At 36.1% G+C, this 23,927-nt stretch overlaps 10 protein-coding genes, 1 non-coding gene and 1 pseudogene across 12 annotated transcripts; 7 read left to right on the forward strand and 5 right to left on the reverse strand.

Annotated features, from left to right (window-relative positions):
• LOC104755397 (DNA-directed RNA polymerases II, IV and V subunit 10) lies at window positions 1,119-2,690 on the forward strand. Its single transcript, XM_010477768.2, has 4 exons — window positions 1,119-1,249; window positions 1,493-1,551; window positions 2,282-2,376; window positions 2,487-2,690. The coding sequence occupies exons 1-4, from the start codon at window positions 1,214-1,216 to the stop codon at window positions 2,510-2,512; spliced, it is 216 nt and encodes a 71-aa protein (XP_010476070.1). The 5' UTR covers window positions 1,119-1,213; the 3' UTR covers window positions 2,513-2,690.
• LOC104755398 lies at window positions 2,906-6,034 on the reverse strand. 2 transcript variants are annotated; one of them, XM_010477769.1, is made up of 6 exons: window positions 5,668-6,034; window positions 4,548-5,433; window positions 4,268-4,452; window positions 3,877-3,913; window positions 3,691-3,752; window positions 2,906-3,596 (listed from the first exon to the last, which is right to left on the reverse strand). In XM_010477769.1, the coding sequence occupies exons 1-6, from the start codon at window positions 5,763-5,765 to the stop codon at window positions 3,131-3,133; spliced, it is 1,734 nt and encodes a 577-aa protein (XP_010476071.1). In that variant the 5' UTR covers window positions 5,766-6,034; the 3' UTR covers window positions 2,906-3,130. The 2 variants fall into 2 exon arrangements, with proteins under 2 accessions (XP_010476071.1, XP_010476072.1); XM_010477770.1 differs by having other exon boundaries at window positions 5,664-5,716.
• Window positions 6,454-8,314, reverse strand: LOC104755399. Its single transcript, XM_010477772.2, has 3 exons — window positions 8,169-8,314; window positions 7,321-7,892; window positions 6,454-7,236 (listed from the first exon to the last, which is right to left on the reverse strand). Exons 2-3 carry the CDS (start codon window positions 7,760-7,762, stop codon window positions 6,590-6,592), a joined length of 1,089 nt encoding a protein of 362 aa, XP_010476074.1. The 5' UTR covers window positions 7,763-7,892; window positions 8,169-8,314; the 3' UTR covers window positions 6,454-6,589.
• On the forward strand, window positions 8,553-9,454 carry LOC104755401. The gene is made up of 3 exons (XM_010477775.2): window positions 8,553-8,681; window positions 8,770-8,999; window positions 9,098-9,454. The coding sequence occupies exons 1-3, from the start codon at window positions 8,568-8,570 to the stop codon at window positions 9,327-9,329; spliced, it is 576 nt and encodes a 191-aa protein (XP_010476077.1). The 5' UTR covers window positions 8,553-8,567; the 3' UTR covers window positions 9,330-9,454.
• LOC104755402 (probable transcription factor At1g11510) lies at window positions 9,482-10,929 on the reverse strand. Its single transcript, XM_010477776.1, has one exon. It carries the CDS (start codon window positions 10,671-10,673, stop codon window positions 9,528-9,530), a length of 1,146 nt encoding a protein of 381 aa, XP_010476078.1. The 5' UTR covers window positions 10,674-10,929; the 3' UTR covers window positions 9,482-9,527.
• Window positions 11,184-12,229, forward strand: LOC104755403 (thioredoxin-like protein CXXS1). The gene is made up of 3 exons (XM_010477778.2): window positions 11,184-11,443; window positions 11,689-11,811; window positions 11,933-12,229. Exons 1-3 carry the CDS (start codon window positions 11,366-11,368, stop codon window positions 12,086-12,088), a joined length of 357 nt encoding a protein of 118 aa, XP_010476080.1. The 5' UTR covers window positions 11,184-11,365; the 3' UTR covers window positions 12,089-12,229.
• Window positions 12,335-14,279, reverse strand: LOC104755404. The gene is made up of 4 exons (XM_010477780.2): window positions 13,440-14,279; window positions 12,991-13,143; window positions 12,774-12,902; window positions 12,335-12,689 (listed from the first exon to the last, which is right to left on the reverse strand). Exons 1-4 carry the CDS (start codon window positions 14,205-14,207, stop codon window positions 12,381-12,383), a joined length of 1,359 nt encoding a protein of 452 aa, XP_010476082.1. The 5' UTR covers window positions 14,208-14,279; the 3' UTR covers window positions 12,335-12,380.
• LOC104755405 (probable xyloglucan endotransglucosylase/hydrolase protein 8) lies at window positions 15,096-16,755 on the reverse strand. Its single transcript, XM_010477781.2, has 4 exons — window positions 16,484-16,755; window positions 16,175-16,275; window positions 15,886-16,088; window positions 15,096-15,626 (listed from the first exon to the last, which is right to left on the reverse strand). The coding sequence occupies exons 1-4, from the start codon at window positions 16,686-16,688 to the stop codon at window positions 15,218-15,220; spliced, it is 918 nt and encodes a 305-aa protein (XP_010476083.1). The 5' UTR covers window positions 16,689-16,755; the 3' UTR covers window positions 15,096-15,217.
• TRNAL-UAG lies at window positions 18,963-19,042 on the forward strand. Its single transcript has one exon. It is a non-coding gene; the product is annotated as a tRNA-Leu (tRNA).
• Window positions 18,989-20,831, forward strand: LOC104755407 (probable dolichyl-diphosphooligosaccharide--protein glycosyltransferase subunit 3A). The gene is made up of 2 exons (XM_010477782.2): window positions 18,989-20,238; window positions 20,747-20,831. Exon 1 carries the CDS (start codon window positions 19,179-19,181, stop codon window positions 20,220-20,222), a length of 1,044 nt encoding a protein of 347 aa, XP_010476084.1. The 5' UTR covers window positions 18,989-19,178; the 3' UTR covers window positions 20,223-20,238; window positions 20,747-20,831.
• On the forward strand, window positions 20,621-21,535 carry LOC104755406 (annotated as a pseudogene).
• On the forward strand, window positions 21,763-22,291 carry LOC104755408. Its single transcript, XM_010477784.1, has one exon. The coding sequence runs from the start codon at window positions 21,913-21,915 to the stop codon at window positions 22,180-22,182; it is 270 nt and encodes an 89-aa protein (XP_010476086.1). The 5' UTR covers window positions 21,763-21,912; the 3' UTR covers window positions 22,183-22,291.

Consider the following 23,927-nt stretch of genomic DNA (forward strand, 5'->3'; position numbering starts at 1 on the left):
AAAAAAAAAAAAAAAAAAAAAAACTTTCATAAATCTCCAAGAAAGAAAGACAATTTGATCATCGGCGGGGATCATAGATGATTGACCTCGAGAGCATAAGCATGTTTGCCTTCCTTGTCAAGCTGCTTTGCCGAGCTGACGAGATCCGCATGAGTGAAGATAACACTCTTCTTCTCTTCCTCCCTCGTGATAAAATCTAAGGTCTCACTGGTAAGAGACCGCATTCTCTTGATGAAACTACTCTTTGCCGCCTCCTTCTTAGCAGAAGAAGAAGAAGCCCCGTCTCCTGTCGTCAATGGAGGGGTATCGATCTCAGCAGAAGAAGAAGTAAACGAAGCCATTATTCTCGTAGGCGTAGCATTCTTCCAGAGATGAAGAGAAGTTGATGCTGCAGTCCGGCGCAAGTTCAACATTTTGCAAACCCTAATTTTTCACAACCTAACTTTTCCTACATATTCTCTAATATCATTAAAAAAACTACATATACAAACGAAGTCGCCTTTATTCTCTCTGTTAAATTAAAACGGGGATATGTTCAATATTTGTTATTAGGTCCATTGAAAGGATTTAATCAAAATTCAATACAACGACACTTGAATCCATAAAGTTTTGAGTCCCATATAAACTCTGTCGCATTATATATTTGATCATATAATACCTCTTTGTTGTAAATTCTGGAATTAGGACATAAGAAGAATAACTGTTTCTCGAACTGTGATTTTGCTAAAATTAAACAGTCTGAAATTGAAAGAGCCTCAAATTGTGATCATAACTAATGTGAGGAGTTGTTATTTTGGGAAAAGTTTGCCTTTATTCTTTCTTAAATATTTCACCTTTTTTATTTTTATGATCAGTGGTATCTCTTTGAAAGATCTTTTGTGAATATGAATGAATTGTCTACAATCTTTTTATTATTTAGTGTTCATTATACGTTTATCTTAAAAGAATTATTGGTTTGGAGAATATTATACAAATGAAGTGAACAACTGTTAAGGAAAGCCTTGATTTGAATATAGTTTATACAGTACTTAATACGATTGTCAACGAAAAAAAAAAAAAAAAAAAGGAAAAAAAATAGTTAATACGACGTCGTGTTGTTCTTCACCTATTTACTCTCAGACAGCCCCCTTTGTGTTCTTCACCCTAAAACCCTAAAATCGTTAACAGAGAAAGAGAGACAGAAGAACAAGACCAAGTTAGCTCAAGCCTCAAGATGATTATCCCTGTTCGTTGCTTCACTTGTGGAAAGGTTTGTTTTTTTTTTTTCCCTTTCGCTATGGTCTTGTTTAGGGGTGTTTTACTCCGTCCTTTTAGGGGTTTTGTTACTCTAATTTTGACAAAGATGACATCTTTACTCTCTTTCTTTCTCTCTTATCCCATAATATGATGGCTGGGTCGATTAGATAAATTTCTTTATAGAGCAAGAAAAAGAAAGTATTGAGCTTTATTTATTACTAAGCTTTCTTCATTCACTTTTGTGATTTTGTTTTAGGTGATTGGAAACAAATGGGATCAGTATCTTGATCTTCTCCAGCTTGATTACACTGAAGGGTAAGCGCTTTTCACTTGCTCTATTCATTCATACTTTGTGTGTGTGAAAATAGATTGTAATTTAGTTATTGAGTTTTAGAGAAATTTTGCCCAGATTTGGTATTGGTTCTGTAGTTTCTTGTAGGCAGATGATAACTTAAGTTTGAGACTTGAGACTACTAGTCAACTACAATTCTCTATTTGAGGGGAAATAGCTATTCTAATTGTTGAAGGAGTTGTTAGCTTATCATAATCTTCTCTTTATGTTTATTGTGTTCGTTGGAAGAGACTATATCCTGCCTATATTGTATAATCTATCTCTATGTGCCTATCTAGATTTGGCTTTTGATTAGAATTGTGCTCATCTACATGATTCTTATTAGTACCAATCATACTTTGTGCGAATCTGTTGGAGAAGCGAATCGATAAAAGATTAGGCTTTAGCTAATATGATCTGTTGTTTATGTGTTTACTGGAAGAGACTATTGTGCCTATCTTGTTTTGTTTGTAGATTCTATCTCGACTGTTATAAGTGTGAATGAAGACTTCTGATTCTGTAGAAGCATCTTAGTCTTGGTGTCTAGATATTCAATCCGTGTTGGTTTTGCATTTCTTCTTGTAATTAAAGCAAGTTTTGTTTTTAGAGGAGATTCTTTCTTTAGGCATATTCAACCTGTATTTTTATGGCTGTTTGATAAGCTCCACAATGGGTAGGTATGAAATTTACAATATATGTTTTCTCTTTTGGCAGGGACGCCCTTGATGCGCTTCTGCTAGTCAGATACTGCTGCAGGCGTATGCTAATGACTCATGTTGATCTGATTGAGAAGCTTCTCAACTACAACAGTACACTCTCCAAAACTTCATTATATATATGCTGTGTTTCTTTGGAGTCCGACTCTATTGTCTTCTTCTATTTATTTACTGGTACCCCCCCACATGCTTTTTTCTTGCAGCTCTGGAAAAATCAGACAACAGTTAGAAGAGGATGTAAATCTGCTGGAAGAGTTTTCCTCTTTAGAGGTTTAAATATTAGTATGTATGAAAACACTTGGTCTCTGTGATGTAGAACCTTATAATCCATTTAAATCATATGTATGTCACTACGTTCTCGTGTTTGTGATTCAATATCATATTTTCTGACCTGAATGATTTGTCCTTTTTTTGATGTTTCACGTTTCATTGATATTGAGGTGTAGACATGGCCATCTCGAAAACCCTTTAAGAAATTACTTGAAGTCACTGGTTTTCATAAGTTCATAATTTGAGAACTTACTTGAAATCACTGGTTTTAATAAGTTCATAAAACGCAAAAGTAGAAAAAGTTATCGTTGCATAAAACACATTCGTCGGACTGCTAGTGTGTTCATGCTTGTGCAAGAATTCTCAAACATTCCCAGGAACGGTTAAGAAAAAATGTATAACCAAAGAAGAATGTAACCATGTTTGGCATATGTAATCCGACCCGTTCTTTAAGGGAACATATCATATTTAAATCTCTCTCAAAACGATCCCACAAACCACATGAGATGTGCTCGAGAAATCAAGATCAAATTAGTCGGAACTAAAACCATATATCAAAGAACAAACGAACAATAACTCAGTAGCCATTAATCTTTCTTGATGTTGTTGTTGTTGTTGATCCTACCAACCGAGAGAACGGTTGCTGCTGCGTCTGGTTGTTGCGGCTTGTGTTAAAACTGTTGCTGCTTCCAATTCCGGATTTAGGGTCAGAGAAAGGAGAGTAGGCTTGAGCTAGCTCAAGGGCAGAAGCGGCTTTCCCATGACGAAGCCCTGTTCTATCTGGCGATTCAGGTTTCTGGGGAACCGGTTTTCGCCATGTCTCTGGTGATGGATGTCTTGTCTTCTCTTGAGTCTGCTGTTGCTGTCTTGAGCTCTTGTTTTCATTTTCACGCCAGTTCCTCCTCTGAGTTTCGGATCTGGCATTGTCGCTTACATTTCTCCCGTCCTTTTGCTCAAATTTCCTTGTTCTCAAGCCACGGGGAGAACTCATTGGCCTTTGAATTGCATGCTCTGGAACTCTTTCGATCGGTTTCGGGACCATCCTTTTGATATATCGGAAAGTAATAAAAAGAACTTAGAATTAGATAGTGGATCTCAATGGAACAGTAAGTACAGATAGTGAGAAGAAACCCAAACCTGTCTGTCGGTTGCTCCAATTTGTTATGGTCGATCTCATCAATGCCTCGCTCTTTCAATACCTAGTCGCAAATAGAAATTAAAATCAGGTTGAAAATCTATATGAATCTACACAGCCAAGAAATCAAATGATGCTGAACAAACAGGCAACTTAACAAGAGAATTACACAAACAATACGCACTCACCAGTTCTCGTGGTCTGGCACCGCCAAAAACCGCACTTCTGCAGCATGAACCAGAAAATGTAAGCATATTTCTTATAGCCAAGGAAACGGTCTAGTAGATAATTCTAGAGAAGTAAAAGTAACTATGGACTAAATTCAATGTTCTAGCATATTCTACCATCTAGGACGTCTGAGGGTAGTTTGATAACATCTATCTCAATTTTGAATTTATACCAAAAAATGTCACGACCATAATCCTTCCAGTATTTACCATCAGTCAGTACACATTTTGAGAAATTAAGCAACTCTTCTGTGTCACTACTTATGTCCCAAAGATCCAAAATAATTACTACTGAGCTGGGACAATAAATATAAGTACCACCATAGCTTAATAAAACTTTGATCATTCTTACCTTTCCTTTTCAGTTTTAACTTCTGGCTGCTCAAGCAACTGTGCCACGGGCTTCAAATTTAATTTGGGGCGCTCAATCGGCTGGTTAGGAATCTCATCCGCAGACAAACCAGGTTTTGAAATGTTCATACTTTTCTGTGTTGCATAAACAGTATCACGTTGAATAAGATTTGAAGCACCATTTTCCTGCAGATATAGAGTTGAGCCATCAGAAAACACAGTTGATCAACAAGGAAAAACATGAAAACCAAAGCGGCAGCTCAAAAATTAGTAATTAATACCAGTTTTCCATCATTCACAGGCTTCTCAATAATGTTATCAAGAGGTTTTGTGCGAGGCAACAGGTTCAGCTTAGGTCGTTCCACGACTTCAGACGGGGCAGTTGATTGCACCAAATGTCCAGCAGGCCTAACGTCAGAATAATTTGGATGAGGCTTATTGCTGCTGTTTGATACAGTCCTCGCTTCCTTAACATCCAAATAAGTTGGACCAGGGGTTTTTTCAAACTCAGGGGAAACTTTTTTACCACCTTGGATCCCATCTTCAGCGACCAAGCCCTGTACTATACGTGCCCCATGTGGCTCAACCCCTTGATTAAGCACAAGGCTATTAGTCTTGTAACCTCTGCTCTCTATCTCTGAATGCTTAACAACATCAAAATCCATCTGAGACGGAACCAAAAGCTTGGACTGCCATCTACCTGAAGACAGTTGGTCAATCGCACTTGAATGGACCAAATTAGAAACAGCTGGTTGCGTAGTCCATGGGGACTGTCCCGGATCATTGTTAGCCACTGAAACCTCCTTCCTCCCAGTCCAAACATTACCAGTCACATCATTAATCTTCCCAGGGAAAGAACCAGCCGTTGCTGACCAACCACCATGTCGTCCAGCTAAAACCGAGTCTGTTCTCACCTCCGGACGTGAAACCCGAAAAATATCATCACTGAACATTCTACGAGGAGAGGAGTGCCCATCCAGAGGCTTCCTTTCATCCTCGTTGAAATTGCGTCCGATGTTTGCGGTGTGAGGCAGAAACAGTGACTTATCATCAAAATTTCTAATAGTATGAGACGAACTCGGCCTTGTCCTCTGATCAGGTCTGCCTCCTGAAGTTCCCCAAGGCGCTCTGTCAAACACAGCTCGATCCGTAGCAATCTTCGGAATCCTACAATGGCAAAATTGATCATCAACGGTAGAAATGACTCATGTCAAATCTCAGATTACAACAACAACAGACCTAAACAATCAGAATCGATATAGATCTAATAGCCCTAGGTATAAACGGAGACATCACTCGAATCTAAGAAACCGAATCAAGGATACGACTGATCTCTAATAAGCATAGCAACTAAGAGGCGATCCAAAGGGGGAATAGAAACGAATCGAGAGGGAGACTTACACTCCAGGAGCAGAAGGGAGAGGGAGATCAGATGGTATAGAGCCACCATGGAAGTCCTTAAGTGTCATGGTGCTACCAGCCACTTTCTTCTTCGACATCGTTTTGTCACAACTTCCGTATCGGCTTTTGATTATTATTTACCTCTCTCTTCTCTCCGATTGAGATTTTTTTGAGTGTTTTTTTACGCCGCCGGAGACGAGAGAGGGGAAGAAGACGAGAGAGTGGTTAGGGATTTTTACCTCCCTCTCGCTGTGTGGGGAGGGGGTTCTCAACAGAGCTTCGGTTATGATTCAGCTTCTTCAGATTCTCTCCTTCTTCCTCTCTTTCTCTCGGATTTTTATTTTAATATCGGGAAAAAAAAACCTTTGCTTCCTCAATGGACGGAAATATGTTTTTTTTCTTTTTTTGCCCCTTAAAAAGAGCTAAAATACGGAAATGTCCCTATTGAAATAAATTATTTACGATTGCTTACGTGGCTGTCAGATGCTCACGTGAATTTTTTTACACTTCCAGATTCGGCTGATGTGGTGTATGCAAATCACCAAAAGATATGTGTACGTAACTTTGAAGAAATATGGTATTTTGTTTTTGTGCGTGTCTTTGGCTAACTCCAAAGCTTAAAGTTATACTACTTCTCATTCAATACTTCTTCATGAAATCAACAAGTATAAGGAAACAAATAATTAGATGGCCTATATGTATTGAATAGGTTGTCCCAAAAACAAAAACGGTCAAATGCTTAAATTTTAAAATCACCTTGAATAGGAGTATTCATCTACACATTAATGTCGATCAGATTGTTTAGGAGGAGGTTAATAACACATATAATAAAGGGAGCAATATATGTATAAGGAGACCCACCAAGTTTTGCAAGAAAAGAAGAAGAGAAAAAACTATACAAAAAGATTAAAGAAATTTATTTTCAAGGCTTGAAGATGATGACAAAGCAAGGTAACAAAGCTTTAGTACTCAACAGAAAAAACTCTTCAATTCTTGAATTTGGTCCCATTTTCAAAGCCAACGAATCAAAATCAGAAAACCCACTAGGATCTTCGAACTTGTGCATAGGTTTATGAACCCTCCCTGCAATCACTCTACATAGCACAACAGCTTTCAATGAACCTATGTTCCTTCTTTGATCGGTAATTTCAATACATTCAAGAGCTGTAGTGCTGGTTGATGCTGTGAGAACCCCTTTAATCCCATCCGGTCTCGTTTTAGCACTAAACCCATGTCTTAGAATATGACAAACTCCACATTGATCCGAGAAACAGAGGTTTGAAGAGCTGTTACTGGAACCGAGAGTGCAAGAAAGAGTTGTACCGTGGAACCCAAGAAACTCGTTCCCATCAGCCATACACCGCGAGTGTTTCTTCGAAAGCTTGTTCGCTCTTATTTTCACGACTTCTCTGTAATCCTCAAACTCTGCAACAACTCTTTGCAGATTTTGTATTTTCAAGATCGCCGAAATGTTGTTCCCTTTTGTTTTGCCATGCTTGTGAGAATAGCCTGTATTGCAGATTAACTCAACAGTTGTTCTTGAAAACTCTCCAGCTAAGAGTCTGATGACTGCAAAAACAAACAAAACAGATTCTCCTCAAAACATTTGACCAAAACCCTGGTAAAATAAAAAAGATCGAATCTGAGTCTTACCGGAATGGTTAGAAAGGTAATGCGCCTCAAACGCATCAAGATCTCTGACTCCCTCATGACATTTGCGACAAGAAAGAACTCCAAAACCGTAGATGTCAGAGCCAAGAACATCAAATCTCTCTGAACAACGACCGGGAAGTAAATCAGAAGAAGATTCTCCTTTGAATCTCCCCGAGTAACCGTTATTGCCCTCAACTTTTGTCGTGTTTATTAACCTGGAGCTCTCCAAAGACCGAGAGCTGCAGCAGCTTGGATTCTGCATAGCTTCTCCATCTCCATGTGTTACAAATACATCTCTCATATTTGACATTGATCTTGACCATCCAGTTGGATTTGTCGTCTTCTGGATTCGGTTCTTCTTCACTGGATCACCACGGTTAGTTGACTTCTGTGCGTTGCAGCAGCTTAGAGACTTCTTGAAATAAAGCCAAACTCCATGCATGTTTTGTTCAAGATCTGTCCTTGGATTCACAAGGAGGGATGTGAATTATAAAGAAACTCTACGGAGATTTGACTTTGGTTCGGACACAGCTCTGTTTCTGTCTCTTCCTGCTTCACCATATCCAGACAAACTGCTTCCAAAATGAGAGTGAACATTTCCATAAGCGTATGATATCATATCACACCATGAAAGAAGAAACGTTTTTAGAAAAATTGAAAATTTACAACCAAAATTTTCTATTATAAACCTGTAAATTTATAATAAAAACGTTTATGTTACAAAGGTGATCAAATCTTAACCAGGTATGATTCTTTTCCTATTACAACCTGTAAATTTATAATAAACATTTAGGGTAGACTGGGTAGTGATTACAGAAAAAAAAAGATATGCGAATCATAATTTTCACCTCTCTTCACGTTCCAAAACAGAGTATAACGCCACATGCTGCCTCTATTGAGCTTTGACTTTGTTAAAGTAAGAAAGTCAAACATGTGATCAACCTCTTATTTCATTCAGTATGAACTCTATATCTCTGTAATAGTCTAATAGATATATTTAACTTACATAAGATCTAGTTTACAAGAAAAGCATCCAAACTAATGTCATATATAGAAAAGGAATGAAACTTTACTTACTTGGAAAGACCAAAACCGAATCTCTCTTTTGTCTTGCAGTGAGAGGCAGGGCTTAGGAAAGTAATCTGATGCTGTCTCCTTATTCTTTTCCTCTCCCTTAAACTTCTTACATAGAACAATGGAAATATAAATACAGTAATCAAATCAAAATAGAATAAAATAAGGTTTTTATGAATCAAGGAAAAATGGAAAGCGAACTTGGTTTCTTGGTTTCTGTGGTGATCATATGTGCAGACATTACAGCAACAGTCCTCGGGATCGAAGCTGAGATTGCTCAAAGCAAGGTTCTCTATGATAGACAATAAGTGTAAAAATGTAGTTGATTTTCATTTTAAATAATCTTTTCTTGTATTTGATGTTTCTCCCCTTCAGACACCTCATCATCATCATCAACAACAACATTTAAGACATTCGAATTCTGGATGTTCAAGAACCCCGAGCGCGGGAGCTTTTGCCGAGGGAGTAGCTGCAATGGTGCTTCTGTTTATTGTCCATGTCCTAGCCAACGTGCTTGGAGGCTGCACTTACATTCGCTCTAAGCAAGATTTCAACAGAGCAACGGCGAATAAGATACTCGCAGTGGCTTTTCTTATTCTCTCCTGGTAATTGAAAGATGAAAACGTTTTGGATTTCATTCAACACAACAATTCCGAATTATCAGCTGCTTTTGTTTTTGACATTCCTTTTTTTTGGGTCTTAGGATCTTTTTTATTGTCAGCTACACAGCGCTGATGATAGGAACATTGGCTTACTCGAAATCCAAGAGATTATGCAGCTTGCCGCATCGTTGGTTTTTCGTTATTGGAGCCATATTTTGCCTAGGACATGGACTTGTGACTTCAGCATATTATGTTTCAGCCATTGCTGCTAAAAAAGAAGACAAAGAGAATTCACAACAAGAAAATTCAACAAACAGAAGCCGCACAAAATAAGTCTTCTTCCTCAAGATTTCCTGCCTAGTGTAAACAAACTTATATTGCTTCACTTAGCTAAAAACTTCCTTCCATTACATTGATAAATCCGAAACATTCCAATATGAAATCTTTTCAAGAATCAATAGCAACTGAAATAAGAAAAGCAAGAGTTCTAGGCAAACGAGGCAAAAGAAAAAAACAAAAGTACATATATTTTTAAACGTTTGATCGAAAAGCTTCACCAATCTTAGTCACCACTTCATGAATGAAACCGCTCTTCTGCGAACAGAATTCGAATTCCCTAACTTGCAACGCCTTCCACTGCTCCTCGATTCTCTTCTTATCCTCCGAGGCAAGCATACTCAATCCTTTATCAGCAGCGAGTTCATCAACACCAACACGAGCTAGTGACTTCACAAGAGAAGACTTGGCAAACGAATCCATTTCCACAACCCCTTTATTAGTAGTCATCACATCTTCAGAATTTTTACCATTAGGCAAAGAAGAATCAATCTCTTGCTTCACAGACTCGACTTTCTTAGACTTACTGCTCTTCTTAGACTTCCCATTAGGTTTCACAACCGAATCAAGAGCCATCCCATTAGCTCCCCAAACCAACTTAGACAACTCAAAAGTCCTACGATCATGAGGTTTAGCAAAACTAGGTTCCTCTCCGTTCTTAGCTTTACCAACATTATTCTCATACTTCTTCTTCAAACTCCTAAGCTTCTCCATAAACTGGATCTTGGAAACATCAAAACTAACAGATTTCTTAACCAACTGATAAACCCCATTAGTATCATCATACGGACTGACACCAGTTTCCTTCTTGTAATCCATAAGACCTTGCAACACAGCAATCTCATCATCCTCAGTCCAAACACGTTGGAAATAAGTCTTCTTCGTCTCTTCACCACCACCACTCTTCTTGACCCTCTTCGTTGATGAGACAACTCCTTCATCCGTCTGACGTGAACGCTTGCCCACAGATTTCTCAAAAGTTTTAACCTTTTTGGAATCTTGATCCTTCGCAACGGAATCTTTGGTTTCGGTCACATGCTTCACAGTCGGATGATTCGTCAAAAACTGATCTTTCTTCTTCTTGGGTTCAGAGTCTGACTCTGTTTCTTCTCCCGAACCTGATTCGGAATCGGAAACTAGCTTACCAGTTGTGGCGGGGAGGAAAAGTACATTCTTCATGGGAGGTGCTGAGGGAAGATCATCATCATCATATTCTTCTTCGTCAGAGGAAGAGTTCCCAACGATTTCATCACCTTCTTCAAGAGGAGCGTCAACTTCATCATCGTCGCTTGAAGAAGCAGACGGCGGATCTTCCATCGGATCGAAACGTTTACTAGACATGATGAATCTTTTAGGGTTTGTGAACTGACTCTTTAGAGAGATATATGGAAATTGAGATTTTTTTTGGCTTCTCCCTCACACTTCCTTTGATCCGATGTGTATTTTTTATATATATACTGAACCAAAGAGCAAAAAAGGGTCTCTCTGTTTTCCAAAACTTTGTTTTTTTCCTCTTTTATTTAATTTTTCATGACGTTTGGATTTCCGATTTCCTTCCTTTAATTTTAAATGGGAAATTGGTAAATTCGATATGGAATTTTAACTTTTTTTTCATCGGAATTATAAAGAAACTGTTACAAAGCCCTACGAGGAGGTTTATGTCATATGGAAAAAAAACGATTAACGAAAAAGATGAGATATTTTGCTTTTCTTGCATGGTCAAACACCTAGTCGGCTATAGTCCAAAAGAATCTTTTTCTTTTGTGTCGGTCTAACTTCTCTTAATATCTGTTACTATCTTCTTCCTACTAATATCTATGCCACGAGACATTGATATTTTGTAAAACGTTCATCAATATAACTGGGCCACACTTTTTTGTCAATTAATACAAATAGTTTTTGTTCTCTCTCGGTCCCATCTCATCGTAGTAGAGATAGATAAATACTGAAACATTGTTATCTTTTTTTTACAGGATAAAACCAGAAGCCAATCTAATACGTTAGAGATTAGAAAGAAAAAACCTTTCAAACAGATGGCAAGAGTTGTTAAAGTTGATTCTTCAGAATCATGGGACTTTTATGTCAGTCAAGCCAAGGATCAAGGTTGTCCTGTAAGTCTCTCTTCATCATGTAGGAAATCAGATTTTGTAGGATAAGAAGTTTTAAGGAGGTTGTGATTTGGTTAAAAACCGATTCTTTGTAAAAAAACATTGCTTTAGGATATGATCATATGAACTGTTGAGAATGAACCAATGAATTTTACTTTTAGAGGATTGTGACATGAATGGGTTTTGGCTTGTCTGGTTATATGAATTTACCAACAAAAGGTTGTTTCTTTGTGTTCTTTTTTTTGCAGATTGTGGCTCACTTCACAGCGTCATGGTGTATTCCTTCTGTGTTTATGAACTCTTTCTTCGAAGAGCTTGCCTTTAGCTATAAGGATGCTCTGTTTCTCATCGTTGATGTTGATGATGTCAAGGTAAATCTACTACTTATGTGCCTTTCTTCATGGCTTTTTTGTTAAAGAATTGAACAACTACTTACTTAACTGGTAGATAATTAATGGTTTTTCTTTGTTTTTACTATGTTGGATTGGTCAGGAAGTGGCGAGTCGACTAGAAGTAAAGGCGATGCCAACTTTCTTGTTCTTGAAGGATGGTAATGCGATGGACAAAATCGTGGGCGCAAACCCTGATGAGACCAAGAAAAGGGTCGATGGTTTCGTTCAGTCCTCACGCGCGGTTCCTATTGCTTAGAAATATTGTATATATGAATTAAGAGCAGAGGAATACTAATAAAATTTGTGTGAAATGTAAGTTTGGTATATGGTTTGTGTGATAAATCAAGTGTAAGTGTACATTTCTATAAATACAATTACTATATCTGTTTTACCTACAGTCAGAATTTGCAGCAGACAAAATAAAAATCTCAGGTTGTGACTCTTTTTGTATCGGTTTAGTCTAAAAGAGTTGCTAGCTTAGCTTAATAATTCAAGATTCAAGAGACCAAATGAAAATATTTTATTAGCTGGATTTATATAATTTTCAGTTAACAGGGTAATTTGAAACCCATATAGCGACCAGAGACAAAATCATTCCAGACATTAAGAGCTCCATGTGTTGTCATCAGTACAGTGCTGAGTGCCATGACGATACCTACTGCAAACACAATGATTGAAGCCCTCCCATACTTGGCTATAACCTTCTTAACCACCATTAGTCCTACCAAAGACGCTACAAAGCAAACCAAAGCGAATATCGCAGCAGTTCCAGCGTGTTCCATGCCTAGTAATAAGTACTGGATTGCAGACATTGATGAAGAAAACAAAACCATGAAAGAACATGTCGCTGCGGTTACCTGTATAGTACAGAGCACGGTTAAACTTTGGTTCGAATGGGATGCTTTGATTCTAACAAGTAACAACACAAGTCAAGAACATACCTCAGGAGCAATACCGATTTGGAGAAGAAGAGGACTAATAAGCATTCCACCGCCAATTCCAAAAAGGCCACCCAAAACTCCAGCCAACAGAGCCATTACTGGAAGCATAAACTTGTTCTGTCCAATATCCTGTGTGTAAGTCCAGTTTCAGATTCATCAAACATGCTGACTATGACTATGCTAATATAATCAAGTCTACACAGTAATATTATTGGACCTTTTCAGAGTCTTGGTTATTATTATGTGATGTGTGGTTGCTTTGGACACTGCCACTGAAGCAAATCCAGAGAGTAAAGAAGATAGTGAGAGGTATCTGAAGCGACGAGAGGAACCAGTAGAGACCTCCACATGGCTCGATCGATATGATACCCTGTGCAAATCCAAAGTAACATCTGTCACTAAAAAATACACGTAATTCTTGACCATTCGAGTGCAGAATAAGTCGTTAATTTCACAAAACTTCAATCATTTCATTTTTTTTTATAAAAATATTGTATATATTAATCACCTAAACGATTTTTCTCTTTCTTTTTAAGATATGAGGACAAACAAACATTTCAACTAACACAACTTTTTGTTTGTCGTCATATATATTTCAAAATTCTCTTTTTACGGCAAACAAACAAAAAAAAAAAATTGAGGGAAAGAACACAAAAATAATCATACCTGACCGTATTTGTTTCCGCGGAAAAGATTAATGGAGAAGAAGAGTAACCAAATGATCACTAAAACTCCAAGCTTCATCCATGGAAACCTAACCATTCCTCTCTCTCCCACATCTTCTCTCAGAAGCGGCAATCTCGCTCCCTCGATCCCATCATCGTCCTTAGGACTCCTAATCTTGGCTCTCTCCGACTCCAAATTCCAATAAGAAACCCCTTTTTTACAAGTCTTCATCGTTGACCACGCAAGAAACACAGCGAAGAGGAACAACACGAGCCAGTTAGGGAACATACGGTTACAGATCACACCAACACTTACTCCAAGAAGCAGACACGGCTGAACAGTAAGAGCTAAATCGAAATCTATTAAGGTTTTGTTGTCTCTTGAGTTAGGGTTTCTAACGAAGATGTTGCATGCAACGTTCGCTAAAGAGACTCCGGTTACCATGAACGCAGAGAAGCTCGACGCTGTTTTCATTTCGAGACCGGCTACGATCGTCATTATCGAGAGGAAGAGACCGCCTCCGCCGATTCCTCCGGCGCTCGAGATCGAGGCGGCCAAGAACGAGAGTACGGCGGCGATTATTGTGGGAATAGAGAATTCGATTGTGGATTGGTTGAGACTTGGTGGGAAATATTGGAGCCATTGGCTTGTTGTGTTGAGGATTTGATGTTGGTCTACGGTTGTTTCAGATACTGCGATGGCGGATGGGTTGAAGATGATGAAGATGGTGATTAGGGAGAGGAGTAGAGGGACTAAATTGATCACCATTTTCTTTGTTTATGTGTGCAACTCTTCAAAAGGTTTGGGGCTCTTTTTTTTTTTTTTTTTTTTTTTCTGTGTGATGCTATAAATTTTATGCTCATTATTGATTGGTTTTATTTACTTCTTTATACTTCATCTGTTTATATAATAGATGATGTTTTAGGATTTTCATATAAATTAAAAAGAAAACATTTAATATTACATTATTTATTTATAATAACATATTTTCATAATTGTTAACAAATAGTAATACATCAAATTTTTAAATTTTTATTTAATGATTCTTAAAATTTACAATTTACTAACATTAATTAGTTAAATTTTACAGAAAATCAATCTTTATGATATAAAGAAAAAATTCTAAAAATCATATTTTGTGATATGATGGTCAATCAATATATGGGTTTAGTCAACTGCAATTTTGATGCAAACAAAAATAAAGTCAACTACCGAATAAATTAAATAAAGACAATTTGGTGAAAAAAATAAAAAACTAAAGATGACAACTGCAATTTTTTTTTTTTTTTTTTTACGATTTTGTAGATCTACTCGTATTAGATTATTGGAATATTTTAATCATAAGGAGCTCACTTCTCATATTCCCTAGACTTGTTACTAAGGTAGTTGTTAAAAAACTGGTAATAGAAAAATATAATTTGTTAGCTACAAAAGACTATCTCACCAAGTTACATTTTTCTATTGGACAAAAGTTCACTTCTCATATCACCAAGTTACATTTGTCTTTCTAATGTAGTAACAAAGATGGTCATATATTATCGAATGTGTAGATTGGGCAAAAGTGTATGTTCTCTTGATATATCACAAAAATGCTACTTCTTTTTTATGTAGTTTGAACCTTGTAAGTTGTAAACAAAACCATGAAAAATAGCAGACTGTATAAAATAATTAATTAAATAAATAAACAGGAATATAATCCAGAAGATGAAAAAAATGATTATTACAGCAACCATTTCCACTTAATACACTTTTAAAAGCAAAACCAAAATTGATTTTTTTTAAGCCCAAGGGCTAATGGAACACTCCCAAGGAAGAGTAGGAAACCTCTCAGTGTCTTTGCAATAATCATATACGACGAGATTACGCTGCACCCACGCATAGTCCATCTTCTGTGTCTTGGACAAATGCCACGCGTCGGACTGATCCCACCAGTTCTCTGTTGTGGTGGAGACGCATGCAGGGAATGGATCCTTCCAACGGCAGCCTTCGACGGCGAAGTCCTTGTATGAAGAGACGAACGGAGCTTTTTTCCAGTCAGTCTTCTCGAGACCTCCACGTGTCGCCCAGTCGTCTCCGTTCCAGATGCTGGAGAACAAGTACATCGGCTTCTGGTTCGGGAAGAAGTCGTTGTTTGGTACTTTATCGCTGTTCTTGTATACTCTGATCGGTACTTTATCCACGAAGAACCTGATTTACATTGTATTCAACCGGGTTACACTTTTGGTTGACCAATCGATAAAATTGTACCTATGGTTAACCAATTCGGTTCGATTTGGTCTAGTTTGAATTTGTTACAATTTGGTTAAAGTAAGGCTAGCTTTTTGGTCGGTTTGATTGAAAATTTTGTATTCCGTTCCCGGTTCGTAACTTATAAGATTCCAACCCATAATTCCCGGTTCGGTTAGTGATATTTCTATGGTTAACCCAAGATCAAGATAGGACTTACACGAGCTGGTGGTTGTTCCAAAGAATTGAGTAGGTGTGGTAATCCTTGGTCGGGTCGAACCATAGGGAATGTCGCATCTCCCGATTCCCGGTTCCGTTCTTATACACATTGGTCTGGATAATGTAAGGCTCACCGGTTCGGTTCCCTAGAAATTCGAAATCTATCTCGTCTCTCTCCGGTCCTGCTCCATTCTCCGAACACATCTGCTCATCAAACGTATAAACTATTAATCATACAATTGAGTCTCTTATTTTAGAACATTGAGTGTTAAAAAAGAACGTCGGCTCACGTAGTAAGCGGTGACGACGCCGGCGGAATCGCCGCCGACGAGCTTTAGCTTCATACTGAACCATCCGAATCTGTACATGTGCTTTGTCTGAAATCCACATCCTGTTTTTTATTTTCATCCAATCAAAATATTCAGAATATAATCTATGAAATAAAAGTTTAGGTCCAATCATGTTATTTTACTATAAATTATAAGACAGACTTATTATAGAATTAAGTCGGAAGTCGGAAAAGAGTCTCAGTGTAATAATTTTTGAAAAGGACGGCATTGATCCAAGCTAAACCGGAAGCAAATCGGATTTGAACGTACCGGTATCGTTGTCTAATGAAAGATTCCAGATCTCTCCATCCTCGGAAGTCGTGAAGTGATTCTCAGACCACATGATGTTGAAATTCTCTTCGAACGACTGTGTCGGTGTTGCTGCGATAGATGAAGACGCCATTAGAGACGCAATGAAGAAGAATAGAGCCGCCATGGAAGAACAGCTCGTGACTGTTCTCCTCTTCGTCTCCATTGGTTGTCGTCTCTGCTTCGAATAATTTCAGTTTTTCTCTTAGTTCCGTGAGTGGGAAGAGTATATAGAGCTTTCTTTCTTGCTTTAATTATAAAGACCGGGAAATTACTGTTTTGACCACTAATAATTCTTTAAATTTATTATTTGAGTTAGACTTTTGATGCGGTTTGTTTTTATATCATAAATCATATAATCATGATGATATTTAACAAAGTTGTAAAAAAAAGGCAAAAAAATAGGTAAAGAAAAAAAGTTAATTAGAGAAAACTAACAGTAAGCTCAATGGATTTATATTACTTTTTTGAAGTGTAAACAGTTTTGGTTATAATTTAACCGGTTTAGGTACCTAAACACAGACCGGTTTATTCATTAAATTGACGAGATTGATCACTTTAACCATATTGATGTGCTGCAAGGGATACTTTGGGAATTATATAGAAAACAACAGAGGAACATGGAGAATTGGATCGCCAGGCTGCCACCAAGTGGAAGTGGGATCCATATTGAAGTGTTCATGTAAAAGCAAAATAACAAAAGACATTATTTAATTCTCTACAACAAAATTCTTTGGTTACAGCCTTTCACATATTTAAATAAAACTTATATAGTAAAATCGAATACATCAATGTGAATATGAAACCCTTTAATCAAAAAAAAAAAAATAAATAAATCTATAAGAATAACAAACAAATAATACGCAACATGCTTCGGACAGACCATAACATTTTCGTTCAACTAAAAGAGTTTGTCTCTCATCTTTTTTTTTTTGTTAGCCCAAGACAAGGCACGTGAAGCAATCACGTTACGATTTATGAATAAGAACTAGATATTCACCGTGGTACAACGTAGGGCTATTTTTTTAATTAAAAATGTAGTTTATTTTATAGATTAACTATATATATATTAATGTTTAATTTATATTTTTTAAATGTACAACCTTACAAATTACATTTTTTTATATTTATAAAATGTAAACAAACCAATAAAATAATTAACCCGTGGTTCAACCAGTTCGACTAATTGGCCCAGTAACCTAAAAGGCTTCCGGTTCACCTTCTGGTCCAGTTTTAAAAATTATGTCGTTTATTGATTAGACCGATTGTTTAAGAAATGTCTGTATGGATAAAATATTGTTTTGTAAAATTGAAAACTTAATATTAATTAAATTAATTATAATTAATATTTAATGTTAAAGGAAGTGTTTCCTATTGTTTTGGAAATTTTATTAGGATAGAAAATATTGTTTTCAAAAATCAAAACTTAATACTAATTAATTAAATAAAAATAAATTAATATTTAATACTAATGGCATGATTGTAAATATGTTGCAACTTTAGGATTTATTTGTTAAATGTCTCAAAAAATATATATATAGATCCAGGCAAATGATATACCTGGAGTTACTAAATTATTAGGTTGACAACGATTATTAAATTGGACTGTCTCGTCTATTATCTGAAATTCTATACTTTTTTTTACATGATTACTAATTTATTTATATGGTTTTGAATGTCTCAGATCTAAGGTAAGCAGAACGCACTTACTTATCATAAATAAAAATATATGCAACTCGACCTCGTTACTCGTTACTTTAGACTATAATTGTAAAGACTACAATAGATTATTAAGATTATGATTTCTAATAAAATGAAATGATTAATGATACATTCATACCAATGAAAGGATTTACTAGAGATAAATTGTTAGTAAATATGTATGGTCTAGTTTGAGTTTAAGTATATAACTCTTACTCTTGTGGAGACTTTAATCAATCACCAATTAGCTATGAATGTCTCAGATCTAATGTACACAGAATGCACTTACTTGATCATATTAAAATATACGCAACTCGACCTCGTTACTCATTACTTTTAGACTATAATTCTAGAGACTATAATAAAATCATTAAGATGATGAGATATAGTACTAATGAAATGAAATGATTAATGATACATTCATACCAATGGCAGGATTTACTAGAGATAAATTGTTAGTAAATATGTATCACGTATGGTCTATAACTCTTACCCTTGTGTAGACCTTTTTTTCAATCACCAATTAGCTATGAATCTCTTTAATTTATATATTAATCCATGACTATCTCTTTTTGTACTAAAAGTGGTTTTTCATATGTTTCTTATATACAATATTATCTAAACATGTCGGCATGTCGGTCCTAATAAGATTTGATATGAGAGCAATAGTGTAAGCGAATGACTACACTATAAAATAACACAAGTAATAAAAATTAGTGTGTAGTCACATTAACAATAAGACAGTTTGGCCGAGTGGTCTAAGGCGCCAGATTTAGGCTCTGGTCCGAAAGGGCGTGGGTTCAAATCCCACAGCTGTCAATTCTTTTTACTATTTTTCATCAATTCCAACCAAACCCTCTAGCTTGTGAAGAAGGTCTAACACCAATCTCGAACCTATAAAAACATTGATTTTGAACAGTTCTTCACTTCTCCAGTATATTGCGGCGATTCCAAGATGGTCGTTCAGACGAATCTCTCACATCGTATCATTGTCCTCTTCTTCTTGCTTCCGTTACTATCTGCCCTAGCTGATTCGGCTTCGGACTCAGATCTCATCAACGAGCTCGTCTCGCTCCGATCATCATCCCCCGATTCAGGTGTGATCCATCTCTACGACGACGACGTTTCCAAATTCTTAACCTCCGTACCCACACCGAGACCTTACTCACTCATCATCTTCTTCGACTCCGTCGATCTCCACAGCAATAGCCAGCTCCGTCTTCAAAAGCTCCGCCGCGAGTTCGGACTCGTCTCCTCCACTTTCATCTCCAACAACAATGGATCTAATAACGGAACAAAGCTCTTCTTCTGCGAGATCGAGTCAACTCACTCCGAAGCTTCGTTCCACCTCTTTGACGTCGAGACGTTACCGCACATTTCCTTCGTTAGCCCCACGACGGAGAACTTAACAGAATCTGATCAAATGGACGGTGGAGATTTCGCCGGGTTAGCAGAATCGATGACAGAGTTCGTCGAACGGTTAACAAAACTCACCGTTGGTCCAATCCAACGACCACCGCTTCTGACAAAGACGCAAATCGGAATCATCGTTGCGTTGATCATAATCTCGGCTCCGGTTCTTGTCAAGAAGATTCTAAAAGGAGAAACACTTCTCCACGACCGGAGAATCTGGTTAACCGGTGCGGTTCTCGTCTACTTCTTTAGCGTTTCCGGGACGATGTTTAACATTATCAGGGAAATGCCATTGTATGTTAAAGATTATGAAGATGAGAGTAAGTTTGTTTTCTTTATGGAAGGATCAGAGATGCAGCTTGGAGTGGAAGGGTACACTGTAGGGTTCTTGTACACTGTGGTTGGGTTGCTTTTGGCGTTTGTTACTCATATGCTTGTTCGTGTTAAGAACCTTAACGAGCAAAGGATGACTATGCTTTTGTCTCTGGTCATATCGTTTTGGGCCGTGAGGCAGGTTGTTTACTTGGATAATTGGAAGACTGAATATGAAATTTACCCTTATTGGCCATCGAGTTGGCGGCGTTGATTGATCTTCACGTAAGGTAATTTGATTTTAGGTTTCTCAAGTTTCTTGAAATTGAGTAATCATGGTTTTGACTTATCATAAACTAGTTTAGTATAAACTAATTGAGTAATTGATTCATCTGAGTGAGAGAACATACATACCCGAGTTTAGAAGTTTAGGATCCACCATTGTTTGTGTTGAATGATTGATTTTAAGGACTTATACATACCAAAGGACTTGCTTCTGTGTCTATTGAGAAGAGTACGTACTCCACCAAAGAAAGATTGCTTCCTAAATGTGTGAAGGTTTTGAGAAAAGTTGAGAAAATATTTTATATATGCAATACTTGACCTAGAAGAAATCTTGTTAAAGTTAAAGACTCTTTGTTCTTTTCTTTTACCTTTGTTTGCAAATTAAGCATCTTTTCCCGCACCCTAGAAGTTAACTCCTTTAGATAACTCATGTTTATATAGACCTTTTTAGTTTTGCTAAGAAAATATTCACTTGATGTTCAGTTTTCTTTGGGTAAATTTTGACAATGGCAGAGACAAATAAAGGAATGGAAGAAGAAGTGGCAAGTGCTTTTGTGCTACACTACTACCATCTCTTTGACAACGATCGATCTTCTCTATCAACTCTCTACAATCCCACTTCGTTGCTCACTTTTGAAGGCCAAAAGATCTACGCGTGGAAAACATCTCCAATAAGCTTAAGCAACTCCCGTTCGATCAATGTCGTCATTCGATCAGCACCGTTGATTCTCAGCCGTCTTCAATAGCCGGTGGATGTGGCGGAATAATCGTATTTGTGAGTGGAAGCCTCCAATTACATGGGGAGGATCATCCTCTTAGGTTTAGTCAGGTCTTTCTCTTCTCTATTTGTGATCTGATTGATAATACAAGGTCTCATTTGGTTAAAACAAAAGGCTTAACTTGGATAAAACAATGGCTATTTCAATGTTTTTAACTTGTGCTAATAAGGAACCGACACTAGTTTCCCATCGGTTAATCTCGGACCAGCCATTAGGGCATCTTTATAATCTTCAATTTTTAGTCTTGTTACTAAATATGTATGAGGCTATAGGTATTTTTCTTTGTTGGATTTTTTTAGCTGACTGACATATTTATTAACTGCAGACGTTTCACTTGATTCCAGTTCTACAAGGAAGTTTCTTCGTTCAAAATGAGATGTTTCGGCTCAACTATGGTTGAACTTATTATCCTCAATGCTTGTAATCAATAAGTACTCAAATAATTAATGAAAATCAATAGTATTTCATTTTATCTAGTAAGTAAAATACATATTGATTTTTGTTTTTTTCTGTGTTATTTTCATATATCTAAGCAAGTTTTCAAGTTTATCTAAAAACATTCGGTAATTGTAGATTGGACAAATCCATGCTATAAGAATAAGTGGACTAATTAAGGATATACACATGACATGATCCACTAAAAAAAATAAAGCAGAATAAGAATATTTGTTCTCATATAATCTTGTCGCCTCAGTTGTTATTTAAAAATAGTAAATATATATCTCTATTCGTGTTTAGAATAGTAAAAAATCAACGCAAAAATCGGACACATATGAGGCCATGTCTATCGTTTGAATCTTGACCATCCCCTTCTACTCAAAATCATTTCATTCTCTCCCAAGAAACCATTTCTCTCTCTAGCTCTTTTCCCTGATCAAATCTTCTCACGAACTAAAAAAAATGAAGAGTCGAAACAGAAACTTAGCAAGCCTGAGTTTAATGATAATTACGGTATTGACGTTGACGAAGATTGTGGTAGGACAAGAAGCACTACTAGGTAAGAAAGTAATTCCGCTATGCCACAGAGAATGTATGCCAATATGCATGAAAGTAACCGAAGCCACACAAGAGATTTGCGACAATGCATGTCAAAAAGGTTGTGTCCAGCTTCAAGGTCGAGGCACTGGACTTTCAGCCACGGATCAAGGAGTCGATATGGTCATCGCATAAATTATACTTTCTAGTGATTGTTTAACGCTATATAGTTCCTTTTCCTTTACATGATTAGATTGTAAATTCCGGTTTCATCGTTCGTATGATATATGCATTATTCCAGTCTCTCCCAAAGAAAAAAAAAATTGGTGTTTTTAGAGAACACAACTTCGTAATCTAACACATTAATTAAAATTAAATAAAAGCAGAGATTCTTTCTTCGTTGCAAGAAACGTTTTGGATCGATATTTGATAAAAGTAATGTTTTTACCATAAGACTTTTTCAACTAAATAGAGAAGAGTGCATCTAGAATTTGTATTATCTTTCTTACTTTAGTGGGACTTATCCTTTTGGAAATTGAATATATGAAACTGACCCTAGTGGCTGGACAATCACAAAAGTCGAAGACAAGAAAATTTTAATTAATCTACACTTGCAGATAAAGAGTTATATCTTAAACAATCACTGGAAAATAAATTAAAAATAAACGAGGAAAAATAATTAAAATAGAATAAAAGAATAGAATAAAAAAGGATCAAACAATTCAAAATAGTGTTTAAATGTTGAAAAGCATAACAAGTGATGTGTTAACATGTAGTTGGGTACTTGTTAAAAACGCAACAAATGTCGTCGAACAAAAATTTGTTTTTCATCTTTTATAAACTTTTTTAGTTAGTTTGGGCGTTTTATGAAATATTAATTAGTATTATCTTACCAGCATTATATATTGTATTGAAATTTGTAGTAACATTTTTGGATTGAAAACGCTCATGTGGGTATCAGTCAGTCATCTTTGTCCGCACACGAATTTCAGTCATTGTTTAAGTTTTAATCCGTGAATAGGTCAGGAGAGGATATACATAACATGTAGTACTACTACTACTGGGTTGGTTTCTGTGCCGACTCCAAGTCCATCTACCCCAAGACCACATGTTTTTACCGTGCTACCACTCCCAGTCACAGCTATAGTAGATCTTTTTGACTTTTCTCTACCACTTTTAATCTTTTATTACAGAAAAGCAGGAAAAAAAAAATGTAACATAATCTGCTTTAAATGTTGATTTAATAGATGAAGTTAAAAAAATGAAAAATTGATAATCTCATCTATAAATATCATTTTGGACCGACAGTAAAATAATACTATCATTTTTATTAAGAAATAGAAAAATATACGATTAAAATAGTGTACGTTGAGTGATGTCAAAAAAGAAATAATAGTTTATGTTCAGTGATGTCAAAAAAGAAATAATAGTGCACAGTAAAACCTCTATAAATTAATAATGTTGGGACCAAAATATTTTATTAATTTATAGTGATATTAATTTATCTATAAATTAATAATTATTGTTTTATAGTGTAAATTAATAATTATTAATTTGTAGATATATTTTTAATATTTTAATTTTTTTAAATTATGAATTGAGACAATTTTAACATAGACTTTCAGATGTTTTAAATTATATGGTATTGGAATTGAATTTGTAATATTTAGAAAATATTATTAATAATAAATTACAAATACAATAGACAAAGTCACTTATACACATGTCATACATAAATTCAAATTTATGAATAATAATATCAATTGTTATATTTTAATAGTCAATCAAACTATCAAAATGTAAATGATGGTTATCTAGAAATTGAAAGTTTTTTACAAAATGTAGCTATCTTTATGACATGTTACAAAACATTTTATATCATTACAGTTTGAAAATAAAACATAACAATTGTTTTATAGATATGAGCTGTAGGAAAAACA

The sequence above is a fragment of the Camelina sativa genome, chromosome 17 (assembly GCF_000633955.1).
Source record: "Camelina sativa cultivar DH55 chromosome 17, Cs, whole genome shotgun sequence".
NCBI lineage: Eukaryota > Viridiplantae > Streptophyta > Magnoliopsida > Brassicales > Brassicaceae > Camelina > Camelina sativa.

Bases quoted from the DNA above. Each gene is read 5' to 3' on its own strand.
- LOC104755397 (XM_010477768.2), top strand. From the start codon at position 1,214: ATGATTATCCCTGTTCGTTGCTTCACTTGTGGAAAG. The intron at 1,250-1,492 runs GTTTGTTTTTTT...ATTTTGTTTTAG, and splicing joins GTTGCTTCACTTGTGGAAAG to GTGATTGGAAACAAATGGGA. The intron at 2,377-2,486 runs GTACACTCTCCA...TTTTTCTTGCAG, and splicing joins GAAGCTTCTCAACTACAACA to CTCTGGAAAAATCAGACAAC.
- LOC104755398 (XM_010477769.1), bottom strand. From the start codon at position 5,765: ATGTCGAAGAAGAAAGTGGCTGGTAGCACCATGACACTTAAGGACTTC. The intron at 5,434-5,667 runs GTAAGTCTCCCT...TTGCCATTGTAG, and splicing joins CTCCCTTCTGCTCCTGGAGT to GATTCCGAAGATTGCTACGG. The intron at 3,914-4,267 runs GTAAGAATGATC...TTCATGCTGCAG, and splicing joins GTTAAAACTGAAAAGGAAAG to AAGTGCGGTTTTTGGCGGTG.
- LOC104755399 (XM_010477772.2), bottom strand. From the start codon at position 7,762: ATGCATGGAGTTTGGCTTTATTTCAAGAAGTCTCTAAGCTGCTGCAAC. The intron at 7,237-7,320 runs GTAAGACTCAGA...TTGTTTTTGCAG, and splicing joins TTACCTTTCTAACCATTCCG to TCATCAGACTCTTAGCTGGA.
- LOC104755401 (XM_010477775.2), top strand. From the start codon at position 8,568: ATGAATCAAGGAAAAATGGAAAGCGAACTTGGTTTCTTGGTTTCTGTG. The intron at 8,682-8,769 runs GTTCTCTATGAT...TCTCCCCTTCAG, and splicing joins CTGAGATTGCTCAAAGCAAG to ACACCTCATCATCATCATCA. The intron at 9,000-9,097 runs GTAATTGAAAGA...TTTGGGTCTTAG, and splicing joins GCTTTTCTTATTCTCTCCTG to GATCTTTTTTATTGTCAGCT.
- LOC104755402 (XM_010477776.1), bottom strand. From the start codon at position 10,673: ATGTCTAGTAAACGTTTCGATCCGATGGAAGATCCGCCGTCTGCTTCT.
- LOC104755403 (XM_010477778.2), top strand. From the start codon at position 11,366: ATGGCAAGAGTTGTTAAAGTTGATTCTTCAGAATCATGGGACTTTTAT. The intron at 11,444-11,688 runs GTAAGTCTCTCT...TTTTTTTTGCAG, and splicing joins CCAAGGATCAAGGTTGTCCT to ATTGTGGCTCACTTCACAGC. The intron at 11,812-11,932 runs GTAAATCTACTA...TGGATTGGTCAG, and splicing joins TTGATGTTGATGATGTCAAG to GAAGTGGCGAGTCGACTAGA.
- LOC104755404 (XM_010477780.2), bottom strand. From the start codon at position 14,207: ATGGTGATCAATTTAGTCCCTCTACTCCTCTCCCTAATCACCATCTTC. The intron at 13,144-13,439 runs GTATGATTATTT...GGATTTGCACAG, and splicing joins GCGGAAACAAATACGGTCAG to GGTATCATATCGATCGAGCC. The intron at 12,690-12,773 runs GTATGTTCTTGA...TGTACTATACAG, and splicing joins AAATCGGTATTGCTCCTGAG to GTAACCGCAGCGACATGTTC.
- LOC104755405 (XM_010477781.2), bottom strand. From the start codon at position 16,688: ATGGAGACGAAGAGGAGAACAGTCACGAGCTGTTCTTCCATGGCGGCT. The intron at 16,089-16,174 runs GTGAGCCGACGT...TTTGATGAGCAG, and splicing joins GCGTCGTCACCGCTTACTAC to ATGTGTTCGGAGAATGGAGC. The intron at 15,627-15,885 runs GTAAGTCCTATC...AATGTAAATCAG, and splicing joins TGGAACAACCACCAGCTCGT to GTTCTTCGTGGATAAAGTAC.
- LOC104755407 (XM_010477782.2), top strand. From the start codon at position 19,179: ATGGTCGTTCAGACGAATCTCTCACATCGTATCATTGTCCTCTTCTTC.
- LOC104755408 (XM_010477784.1), top strand. From the start codon at position 21,913: ATGAAGAGTCGAAACAGAAACTTAGCAAGCCTGAGTTTAATGATAATT.